Source organism: Vanellus vanellus (assembly GCF_965231255.1).
Source record: "Vanellus vanellus genome assembly, chromosome: 9".
Lineage (NCBI taxonomy): Eukaryota > Metazoa > Chordata > Aves > Charadriiformes > Charadriidae > Vanellus > Vanellus vanellus.
In genome coordinates, this window is record NC_138914.1 from 17,226,303 (window position 1) to 17,238,660 (window position 12,358).

General features: G+C 35.6%; 1 protein-coding gene across 1 annotated transcript in view; it reads right to left on the bottom strand.

Annotated features, from left to right (window-relative positions):
* Positions 1-12,358, bottom strand: part of CACNA1D (calcium voltage-gated channel subunit alpha1 D) — a gene marked incomplete at both ends in the record, with an annotated part of 205,029 nt that overhangs the window by 121,191 nt on the left and 71,480 nt on the right. Inside the window, 3 exons of the mRNA XM_082487992.1 lie at positions 6,549-6,745; positions 7,722-7,874; positions 9,260-9,402. Of these exons, the coding sequence (XP_082344118.1) occupies positions 6,549-6,745; positions 7,722-7,874; positions 9,260-9,402 (493 nt within the window). The remainder of the gene's footprint in view (positions 1-6,548; positions 6,746-7,721; positions 7,875-9,259; positions 9,403-12,358) is intronic.

Genomic DNA, 12,358 nt, shown 5'->3' on the forward strand with positions numbered 1-12,358 from the left:
TGGGATATTTCCCCATGAGGCAGTTTAAAATCCCACTCAGGTGGGTTCTTTGTGTTAAGATGCTCATTTGAAAAAAGTTATATGATCATCCCTTTCAATGCCAATTCAAACTTTTAATATGTATATTCCTTGGCTTGGCAGCTCTGTTTGCATGTCTGAATTTGATCATTCCCTTTTCTCCCTTTCTGAGGATTCTAATTTATTGCCAATTTAAGTCTTGTCTCTTTGCAATCTAAAATTGGTTGATTCAGAGCTTTTTATATCCAGAGAATATATCTATCTATCTAACTAGAGGATATAAAAAAGTAATTAGTCCACATCATTACCTAAAAGGTGATGGGGTTAAGCTAGATTTTAACATGAAATTGGATGCAAGTAATTAACACGCAAATTCAAAAACCCCTGCCTGCAATTCCTGGCTCTTAAGTGTGATTTATGCAATATATTAAGACGGTCATCCAAAATTTCTATCGCTCTTTCTCCAGCTGGATATCATGTGTTAAATTTTTGTCTATGTAGTGACAGGCTGGGTGCACTGTGCATCCAGCACATCAATGCCTTTGGGGATGAGCTGCCTTGTTTCACTGAAGACTCTCCCTCAGATGACCTGTGAGTGGTGTTGAGGGATGTTAAGAGAACAGCATTAAATTATCCTTAGTACATAACAGACAAAGGCAGAAATAAATATTTTCTAAGATTTTTCTAATGTATTCCCTCACAATTTTTAACATTGTTTGCTGAATAATTGCAGCTGACATACAAAAGGAAAAAAAAGTTGTCAAGCATCCTTTGACTTCTCTCAGAGTGTAAGCTGAAATTCATCACTGACAAGTATTGTGTTGGATGCAATAACATGCCTTCCATTCTGCAGCTGTAATGTGACTAATGTGACTTAAATCACCCAAAGTAGTTGTTTCCCATTGGTTTATTAAATTATTCAGCTCAAAGTTCTAGAGTATTATTGCTTACTTGACTGCTGGTCACATTTTTTGAAAGATACTTTTTAGAGATTCCTGCTCAACACTCTGATGACAGCTTTGATAATACTTCAAACACACTTTGCAGATTTTTGTTTATGGACTAATAATACACTTTGTGACTGAGCCAAGGGGTTTTCTTGTGAGGTATATTTGCAAAATATTTGCTTGTGTTTAGGAAAAATCTTTGGCTGCACATCAGCTGGTTTCAAGTACACTATATCCCCTTACAATACTTCTGAGTAGGCTGTCCTTTAAGATTCTTGAACTAGCAGCATTCTAAAAAGTGACATGATCAGACGATGGTCTGAGTCCCTGATCATCTGATTGATATTCTGAAAAATCAATAGACTGATTTATTATTGTAATTATTTTCTTTCTTATGTGTAGGTTTATGTGGGAGTTATAATCATTCTTTCAAATTCTCATCCAGTTAGAAAACAAACATGCAATGATTTTGTACCTTTTAGTTTATGCACAATAAAGTTGTCTTGTACTACTGGCAAGCTAGTGAGGAAGCCACAGCTCTTGTACTTGGTTATGGAAATACATTCAAAGAATTATTGATACAGCCTTTTCTATCTTGATATGTTACTTCCAGTAACATTAATACAATGGCTGTGTAGACATCTGCATACTAGACAGATGCAAGAGTGCAGTGCAGACTAAACAGACTGTGTTACAGAACTGATTGATTCTAAGATGTTCTAAGATGCTTCAAGGAGTATATTGGGGCACATAAAGCTTAATTTCTAAAGCAAAAAAAAAACCAACCCAGATTTCTAGGTGCACACTTCTTTGTTATAAAAGCAGAGGAATTATGAATGAAGTATTTCTTTGACTATAACATGTTACTATCAAACAGTAGTAAAGGACACAGTCTTAAGAAGTTGGCATATTAGTAAAGGGTACATTAAAAAAACTGACACCCCTTTCCTTAAACTTTACGCAAGTTTTAGATATATTTTAGATTGCTTAGACATTTCAGGTAATGAATTGTGTATTTTAAACATGAATCCATGAGAGTATATCTTAACATATCAGTAGGTGTATTAATAGGCGAAATCATGTAAGACATCAATGTACCATTATTCAGCAATTTCAGCTTGAGTGCTTCAGTCTCAAAAATCTCCAAGATCAGTCTGAACAGTGCTAGCTAGGTGTCAGAGAACTGACGAGCCATTAATATTTGAGCTAGTAATGCGATGTCTATCTACAAAATAGACTTAGTAAAATTCAGTAGCCACTAATACAGTTGCTCGATCATTGAATCAACTGTTCTGGCAATCCATCACACAGTAGTTTATTTCACAGATGCGCTGTCTATCTGTCATTCAAGGTACAGTAGTGTCAGTGTAGATTATTCAAGTGTAGTAACTCAAGATAACTTCACTATGGTGCAAACAAGAAGAATTAAATGGGATAATTTTGGTACTCATGGGAAAATTGGGGGTTTTATTGGCAACTACCGCTGCTCATTATGTTTGTTCCTATGTATCAAGTGAAATAGCTAAAAATAAAAAGCAATTTATAAAATATGTGTTTGCCATTAATAGACTATAAATCTAGATGTCTGAAAGACATGGAAAAAAATCTAGAGCCAGATATGCAAATGTAGATTCAGATTTTGTAATTCTTGAATGCTTGCTAGCATAAACTGAAAATGAGGCAAAGAATGCTACACTCTCAGCTTCAGAATGTGAGCCAGAGCATTAAAAACTTGGGCACATAGAGGCTGCCACTTTGCCAATAACAAGGACTGCACTGGGATCCAAAACTAATAGCATAAGCCTTCAGCTAGGGCTAGAGAGCAAACAGAAAGGACTGTGACTGGGAATAAGCTCAGTCCTGATGTAAATGGAGAAGACGTACAGATGTGCAGCCACATATTATACAATTTGGGAACCCATATGCTGCACTAGCTGGTGAAAACAAGGACACTATCCCTTAACCTCTGTAGTTAAGTCTAGCATTTGGCACTAAGGAGTCACAGGTTTTGTGGATGAAACATGTAATACATGCTATCCAGTGAGTTACACATAAGTTAGAGTGGAAAGTAGCCAGATGATACTCTAAAAAATAATAGGACATATGGGCTTCAGATGCAAACTGGTGAGCAGCAGGACATCCATGTCACCAGGATCTGAAGGGTGCCTAGTAGTAGAAGGATCAAGCCCTCAATTTATAACAGGTACGCATAAGAGAAAAATTATTATTGATACTTGAAGGATTGTTAAGCTGAATTTACTGTTTGTTAACCAGGTGATAATGAGCTGGGCTAGTGAGTGTTATTGGAAGCTGTCATTTTCAGCTGTCATTCTTGCTAACAGAACGCCACATAAGATGATGCAAACTATTGCACGTATTTCACCCACTCAGATTACACCTGCTAGCGAGATAAGCCTACATAGTTAATTTTACTGTTCACACTGACAAAATGGAAATCAGAATTTTGCACAGTTTCTAATATTTGTGGGTTTGGTGTTATTTGTTTATGTTTTGTATAAAAGTCATTCAGTTGTGTATCATCAATAGATTTCTAAGTAAAAACCAACCCACAAAATCCATGCACTTCTAGCTAAAATTGTTTTCTTAGATTCTTTGGACATTTTTATTGCAATTTGGTATACCCCTAATGTTTTCATAATTCACAATTAAAAGAAAATATCTTCTAATTTTTGCCTAGCAATAGCTAAATCTATCTCACCTTAATCCAGGGCTAAAATTAAAACATATAAATTGTCATTTCTGTTGTCCTCAGCAAGTAATTTCAGCTTGACAATGGGCAATTTGTTGGTCTTCAGACACAAAGAATCCAGATCTATAATTTAATTATCTAAACATCAGCTAAGACAGATTCCAAAGCCACTTGAATATCTGGCTTTGATTATATTTCACTACACTAGATCAATAAATATTTGCTTCTCTAATAACGTCAGTATCATTTGTAATAAAATGAAAACTGACAATAACATGAAACTGTACCTGTAAATACCTTCTACATCAGAAACTTGTTATAGATAAATAAAATAATTCGTGTGTAGTTTTGAATTTTTTAAGTTTTTCATTTTCTTATGCCTTGCATTTTGTCTAATCATAACAATATTCAGCACACTATTTTAATGGGTTTATTTTTTGTGCTGTCAATGGAGACCAGAAAGATTTAAGATGCATCAGATCAACTAGCTCATTAATTCTGAGGGCAAAAAATGTTTAATACTGAGCCACTCAGCTTAAATTGTTTCTATATCTTTTGTAACAATCATATTCCAAATACAGTAGCTCCCTGAAGTTTTTACATTAATCTTTTAAAAAATTGGTGACAGTTGAAGGAATTGTCAAGTACTGAAATGTGGGCATACTTTTGCCTTGAAAGATGTTAAAAGTATTTTTTTTTCTTCTAAAGAATCATGGCAAGCCTTCCCTTTACTTTCAGGAGGGATAAAAGTAACTCATCATCATGAATGTAAATTGTATAAAGCATACACGAATGCTACATTCACACAGTCTTGAGAAAATTAGGAAGAGTTGGAGAACAAAATCCAAAGAGTTGATAAACCTACACTGTGAGAAACAATACACTAGCCTATATATAGCTATGCATTATTGTTAGACTCTTCAGTATTGAAGGTATGCATGTTTATAGACAAATTTGTATCTCTGATAACAGACAGTGGAAGCAGAGATTCCTATTTTGTCAAATTTTTTGTCTTTCAATCCTAATGAATGCCAGTTTACCATCTTAATTATCGTTACAGTGACATTATCTTAAAAACATCTCCATAGTCTATATTCTAGTATAATAGATTTTATCTGAGACTACACTCTGGTGTTACATTTTTTAGCAATAAATGACCACATAAAATTAAGTGTTCACTCACTGGGTAATACCACATCCTTAATTGCATCCAATACACCACAACAGATCTGTTATCAGTAAACAGTCCCACTCGTCCAGACAAAGTTGAAGAAATTCAAAACATAAGCTGCTGTGAGCAACATAACCTAAAGTATAGTTCCAGTAAGATACATCTTAAGATAGCTCATCCATTTTTAACAGCTTGCTAAGAATGATCCTTACTGGTAATCAGTTTTCTTCTTTCATAAGTATTTTCCAATATTCGAACTGTCACAATTATATTTGTTATAAGGTCCCAATGCTGCAAAGACTTACTGCTGAGTACCAAGTGGTACAGAATATTCTCATTGATTTTCAGCACCTATGGTAGGTATGTTCTGTCACAGACTTCTTAAATATCTGATGTGAGTGTTCTGTCCAAGGTCATTCAGGTGCTTAAAGATTCACAAAAGAATGCAATGTAATGAACTGAAATGGGGTTAGGCAGAGAAATGTCTAGCTGCATATTTAGGTGACCCTAGTCCTTTAAAAATCTGTGTGTTCTTTTACCTCCATTCTCAATTGTAAAATCGGAACTAAAGATATCTTCAGTTTCCCAGCCTGTGTCCAGCTGTCTGTTTATGTGGTGATTGTGGAGGTTTGTACTGTTTCAGCTGAGACAGAGTCAATTTTCTTCCTAGTGGTCGCTACGTTTTCAGATTTGGTATGAAAAGAATGTCAATAATGTATATTGGTTTAGCTGCTGCTTAGTGATGTTTATATTAGTCAAGGACTTTTTTCAGCTTCCCATAGAAGCTGAGAAGGAGCACAGACAGAACAATAGAATGGCCAATGGAATATTCCATACCATAGACGTCATGCTTAGTATATAAATGGAGGTTGGCCAGGGGGGAACCCATGATCTCTGCTCAGGTTGGGCTGGACAACCAATTCACCGGCCAGTGAGAGTGACATATGTCTTGTATATTCTTTTACCATTATTATTATTGTTGTTGTTATTTTCCTTTTCCATTTTTGTTCTATTAAACTGTCTTTATCTCAACCCATGAAGTTTTTCTTCCCTTTTCCCTCCTTTTCTCCCTCCCCTTCTCCGGGGTGAAGACAGGGTAAGCAAGAGGCTGCATGGTCCTAGTTACTGGCTGGGGTTAAACCACGACAAGGTTCCATATCTTGTGCCAGACTAACATTAAAGATGAGGACTTAAATAGTTAAGTATTTTTATACCTTTTGCTGCTTCTACGGAGACAATGTCAGGCTCACAGCTCCTGTGATTTGTTGTTCCTGAATAGTTAACAAATGGTTTGCAGTTGAGAGCCTGCTTTGTTCTAATTTATGTTAATACTGTGAAATATTTTGCAGAAATCCTGCAAAAAGAGAGCTCTGAAGCTTAATCAGAAAAGACGTATTAAAAAAAACGTAGGCTTGCACAAAAAAAATTCTAGTCCAAAGGACATAAATGTAATATTACATTTATCCAAATGGAATAGGCAAAAAACCTCTCAAATAAGCAATGAATAAATTTGTTTCTAAAATGTCTTTTTAGCCTGAGGAGTCCAGTAAGATGCTGTGACTGGAAAAAGTATGCAGCTGAGCTCGTCTCCCACAAAACTCACCAAGATTTCCCTCCAATGGTATTGTAAACCAGTCTATTTCTCACTTGAACATTGAAGCTTGTTTAAAAGTAAACAAAGGTCAGGGATTTATGAACTTACCCAGTACAACACATCAGTCCATCCTTCCATGGTTATACACTGGAACACAGTCAACATCGCAAATGCAAAATTATCAAAGTTGGTTATGCCTCCATTTGGTCCAACCCATCCACCCTTACATTCAGTGCCATTCATGACACACTGACGTCCATTCCCTGAGAATGCACAAGGTGCTGGATCTTCTTCAACTAGTATATCTGAAAATCGACCAAAAATAATCAGAACTTTCAGCTCTCAAGTTTTTGCGAGTTAACTCTTTGCGTGAAGTAGTATCAACCCTGTTGGAAGGTAAAGCCAGATATCAGCATGAGAAATGCTGAGAAAGGCAACCTGTGGCAGCTTCAGAGCTTTTAGTGTCTCTCACACCTGGGCCTTACAGCCTTGAACTGAGGCTGAATCAAAACTGAATATAACTAAGAACATCCGAGTAAAGTGGAAAGAAGCATGTAATAATACAACATATCTTTTAGAGATCAACCATGGTTCGTTGTGGGTTTTTTTTCTCTCTTCATTGCTGTTTCTTCACTTCATGCCACTTCATACTAACATATGGACGACCAAGGAAACAGCTCTGAACTAATTCTTCGTACATATAGTCTACTTCATTACTGAGCTGATAGAAACTTACCCTTAGCCATCAGATCTCCCTCGTAATGTTTCACTCCTTCAAAATTCTCCCATAACAAACACTTTCAGTTCATTATTTCACCTGGACAGAGGAACGCTATTTTCTTTCATCACACATTTCAGAACTGCACTTCTTACCGTACTGCCACAATCTTCAAGGAGAGACATTGCCAGACTGTGAACTCAGGAAAGTGTACCTTCCCTGTAACAGGACTAGGTACCTCTCCAGTAATCAGAGATCAGAAAAAAATATCAAGTTGTCCCTTGTGGACAGTCACCCTTAATATTTTCACTACTGACATTTCAGTTACACATTTCAGAAATTAAAACCTATTCAGAGTATGTTCTAGTCTCTAACTAGTTTGCATTGCTGCTGTTTTCTTTTTTAAATTTAATGTACTCTTCCTAAAATTATGAATCACAGTGAAAACTGGGGTTACAACAGTGTTAGTGCTTTGGCCCCTGTTCTATTTCAAACTGAAATCCCACAGACTTGAAAGAAAACAGAATTAGTCCTTTATCTTAGTCAACAGTTTCATGACTTACCTGAATCAATAAGAAAACAAGATTTGTGCATTTTTCCAATAAAAAGTTCCAATCCTATAATAGCATAGATTATGATTACAAACAATACCAAAAGGGCAATATGGAGGAGGGGAACCATGGCTTTTATAATGGAGTTCAGGACAACTTGTAAACCTAAAAGAAAAAAAAGAGGATACAAGATATGAACCAGATTCTATGTCTTGATTTACCAAATTTTCTATAATTACACATTATTAGAAATTAATGATACAGGCATGCAGAGTGAATCAGAACCACAAAATGTTCCTGTGACATGAAATACTCCATAAGTATTTGACTTTGTCTAATTATTTCCTCTGTTAATAAAGGTTATGCCATAGAAGTTAATGCTTGAAATGTGGCACAAGTATTTATGGGTATTTAGAACAAATGAGCATGTAGTCAGCATGTGGCTGTAGGTCATTTTATGTGACTTTTTAAAAGTTCTGTGCTACAACCACAACTTTGTGGCAAGTCCTGAGAATACGTATGCTCAGTCAACTGCAGAACTGTCTTTTTGGTCTGGAGAGAGAAATAAAGCATATCACCTGGGAAAACACATTTTTACCCTGAACAAACTTACTTTTTTATCATTTATGCCTCATCACTTTCAGAACGACTTTATTTTTCTTTTCTTTCCTCCTTAATTAAATATTTAGGCAAATTTTGGTCTTACCAAAAGAAGTAAATCCCAGACTAATGAAGCTGCCACAGTACCAAGGAGGAAAAAAAAAAAAAAAAGGCTCATTTTTATTTTAATAGAATTCCTTTCTGACATTTCATAAGACTGCTTCTTTCTTCACTGAAGTTCTTTTGCTAAATATATACCATCACAATCATTTCCATGTAACAGTCTGGTATAATAAACACAGTATATAGGATTCTTCTTTTGAATGTCTTGGAAAGAGCTGAATTGTAAGCCATAATCATCTTCAGTCCAAATAGTTTCCATAATTAATAACATATCAAAAGAAAACGGGAAAGATTATCAGAAAATTCAATTGGTTTCTTTAAATAATATTGTTCTACTTTTTAACTTTCCTAATTTATCTGTTAGGTCTACTGGGATAAACAGAAGGCATTCATGTGCATTGGAGGGGGCAGGAAATATGAAATGTGTAATGTGCTTTGGCATACACTTACCAACATATAAACTATTTTAGGACCACCTACACTTTCAGATCTGCAAGGTTTTGGAATAAAAAAATCTGATTTTTTTTTCTGATGTATTTGCATTTTAACATGTAATTTACTTTTATATAAAGCTTCTAAAAAAGAAGTGTACTCCCCTGTCTGCTTATTGAACTGTGTAAGAAGATCATACACTGAATGAATTCACAATCCTTCATTCAACTTGAAATAGGTTATCATTCGTCTTGAAACCCACTTTATATACATAACCAGATAACAAGAAATCAACTTTATATTATCTCATTTCTGTTAGTGTCTGGAACAAGAAAGTTAAACAATCAGACCAGTCACAGTATTATTCCAGTGGAATTAAATAGAAAAGAGCTTACTGGGCACTCCTGATACAAGCCGGAGAGGTCGCAATACACGAAAGGCTCTTAGGGCTTTGACATCAAAGCCACCAGGTTTGCCACCTGAGTGGCTGCCACCTTCTGTTTCTTTGGTTAATTGTTCCAATATTACACTAAATAATCTAGAAAATGAGATGAAGGGTAAGGTCATCACCATCCATTTATCATGCAATCAAAGGTATTAGGAAATTACTTGAGCTGCAGACAATTCTGAAAAGCTGTTCAGCTGTCAAATTGAGAGGTATATTTACACATTAAATCATGACAGGAAGAGTTATGAAGTGCAATAGTTTCTAATCCCTCCAGAGAGTGATGATCACACAGTATCCAATAAATTAACATTCTGCTCATATACACAATCTGCTATTTTTAAATAAATGAAGCTACTTTGCTACTTCTTTGTCCAAACATTTGAGCTGTAAGGTTTGGAGAATGTCTTCTCTTAAGAACATGAAATAGATAATCACAAGAAACCACGTATTTTAATTTTGGTGGACTATATGAACTCCAAGTGACACTGCAGCTCAATATTCTTAAATACAGTCAGGAAAACCAGAATATGTGAAAAGTAGAGTCCGACATTTAACAACACCAAAAAGATTTGTGTCTGACACGTAATATCTTTGAAGATAAAAATATTCCCAGATGACTCATTTAGTATATTGTATTTCTTCACTGCAGAAATGAACTAGTCATTCATTAAAATGCTTTGGAAGACAAGAGTTTTATTTTTCTTTCCCAGTTCTAGCAGCAATTCAAAGTGATGCAAGTGGTTGAAGTGTAAAGTAATCTTAGGTTTATTTTAGTTTGGACCTGCATTTCAGATGCATGGTTTTCTAGACTGGCTAGACCATGCAAACCATATTAGCCTTTGCACAGAATCTGTAGCTCAGTAGTTGTAAAACTGAACTCCTCCTGAAAGGATTATCAAGTCAATAGTTTTGTAATCCTGAAAAATGTTTCCCACTTGTAAAGGACACCTGAAATGCACAGGTTTTTGGTTTTGTCAAGAAAACTTTTCACAACTCTGTCACACTGGATAGTTGCTAGAAATCATGTAATATTTAACAGGTTACCTAAACTAGGATATTGAAGACTCTCTCCCCACAGTAAGCAATGGACTTGTATCAGTCAATACCTATGCCTATTCTGCTTCAGTCCCCTCCAGAGTGAAAGCCAGCCACAGAACTAACAGAACTAACAGAACTAACAGCTACAGAACTAACAATGAACACCAGCAACCCACATACTGCTATAACCATAGAAATCCAGACATTTAATATTTCAGGTCCTGATTCAGCCCTGTAATTGAATAGAAGCATAATTCTAAGAAAATGAGCCATCTCAATGATTTCAGAGTGACTATTCATGCTCTAAAGGCAGACATGGTTAAACAGACTTCTGAATCAAGTTCCAAATTAAGAGAAGCTGTTTTCAGTCTGTCAGTCCCATATATCATTCAGAAAATTGAAGGGCTACAAGCACAGGAAGGTGCTATGAAATGTTTCTCTTCCAGGACCTTATTCTTTCATAGAAATAAATGGAAATTATGTAGCATAGCATGCAGGCAAGTAGTAGACTGCTCTGGAAGTAATTCATACTTTGACTTCAGAGAGAAGTGACAAAGACATGAGAAAACATCTCATTCACAGCTATGTCTACAGCCCCATCATTTCATGTCTATCCTATAAAGCCATTTAGGTATAAAACCATTGATTTCCTTTATTACTTCTAAAATTAACATTTATTTTCCTGTACAGTTCACCAAAGTTTAAATGCTAAATTTAATGCTGGGGAAAAAAAGCCTCTATACATACTTCCCTTTTGCTAGTAGAGATTTCTTTGGGTATAATTAAGATTTATGCATTTGGACAGCTTCAGTTTCTGCTGAGAAAGCACATGAAGCAAATTTCACCTAATACATTCAATACAGGACATCTTGGCAGATCTTTCAGAGCTATTAAAATACCTAATGAAATTAGTCAAATAGAATCAGATCCAGAAGTGATTCCATACCCACCTTGGGTTATATATGAAAATCAATTCTTCACTGGGCTTTTAAGCATTAATTAAATAAGTGGACTCGTGCTTGCTTGCTTACTTGCTTATGTAGATTGTATTCTTCTTAGAAGAAGAAACAAAAATATTGCTCAGATCTGTCACTGCCTGATGTCTTATGAAGGGTCCACCTTGTCTTCCAGGTAGACTGATGACAACTTACACAACAGTTTATATTCCAAAACTTTGGGGGTTGAGCTAGGATTTAAATCTTAGTGTGATATTTTAGGTATTTGATAAGGTGTGGTCCTTCTTTCTTCATGTTTTCCTTGGATTCAGTGTGAACATTTGACCTAACTAGATTTAGCCTCCAATAATGAGTGGTTTAGGAGTTAATGGAAAATTTTTTAGTTATCATGTATTTAGGACACAGCCAAAGATAGAGGTCATGTTAATTAGACTGCTCCAGGGTTACTGTAACTCCATGGTCACTTGACAAGAGGGAAGAGGTCTATTCAAGTGACTGCCTGGCAAAAGAATAGAGCTCTTATGTGTGATAGTCTCCACACCTGCCCACCAAGCTTCCCCTTCAGGCACGGAGGACAATCTGTTGAGAATGACCTGACCTGATGAAGGATCTATTTATACAAATTTTAGCCCTGGACCAAAACTGCCTGAATGCCAAGCAACTGGCCCAAATACCATCTTCTCAGTAACAATTACTATCTCAGAATCAAATAGTTATAAATTGGGAATTCATACACTCATAATACTTGCCCAAATTTAATAATGCTTTACCACAATTTCCTTTACTTTGCATCTTTTTCTTTTCCCTTAATGTAATCATGTGAGCTAAGAGCAGCACACACTCTAATTTCTGGGCCTTTTCAATTACAGACCTTGATATAGTTTGAACTTAAAAATGAAATTAGAATGGCACACTGCATGCCAACATCTTCCTTGCAAGCCAGCCACAATACAAAGTTATATGCGGATAACGTTCTCCACATGCTATATCAATAAATGTTTTCAGTAAACAAAATTTACAGTACTGGAAGTTCCTTTTTTTTTTTTTTTCAA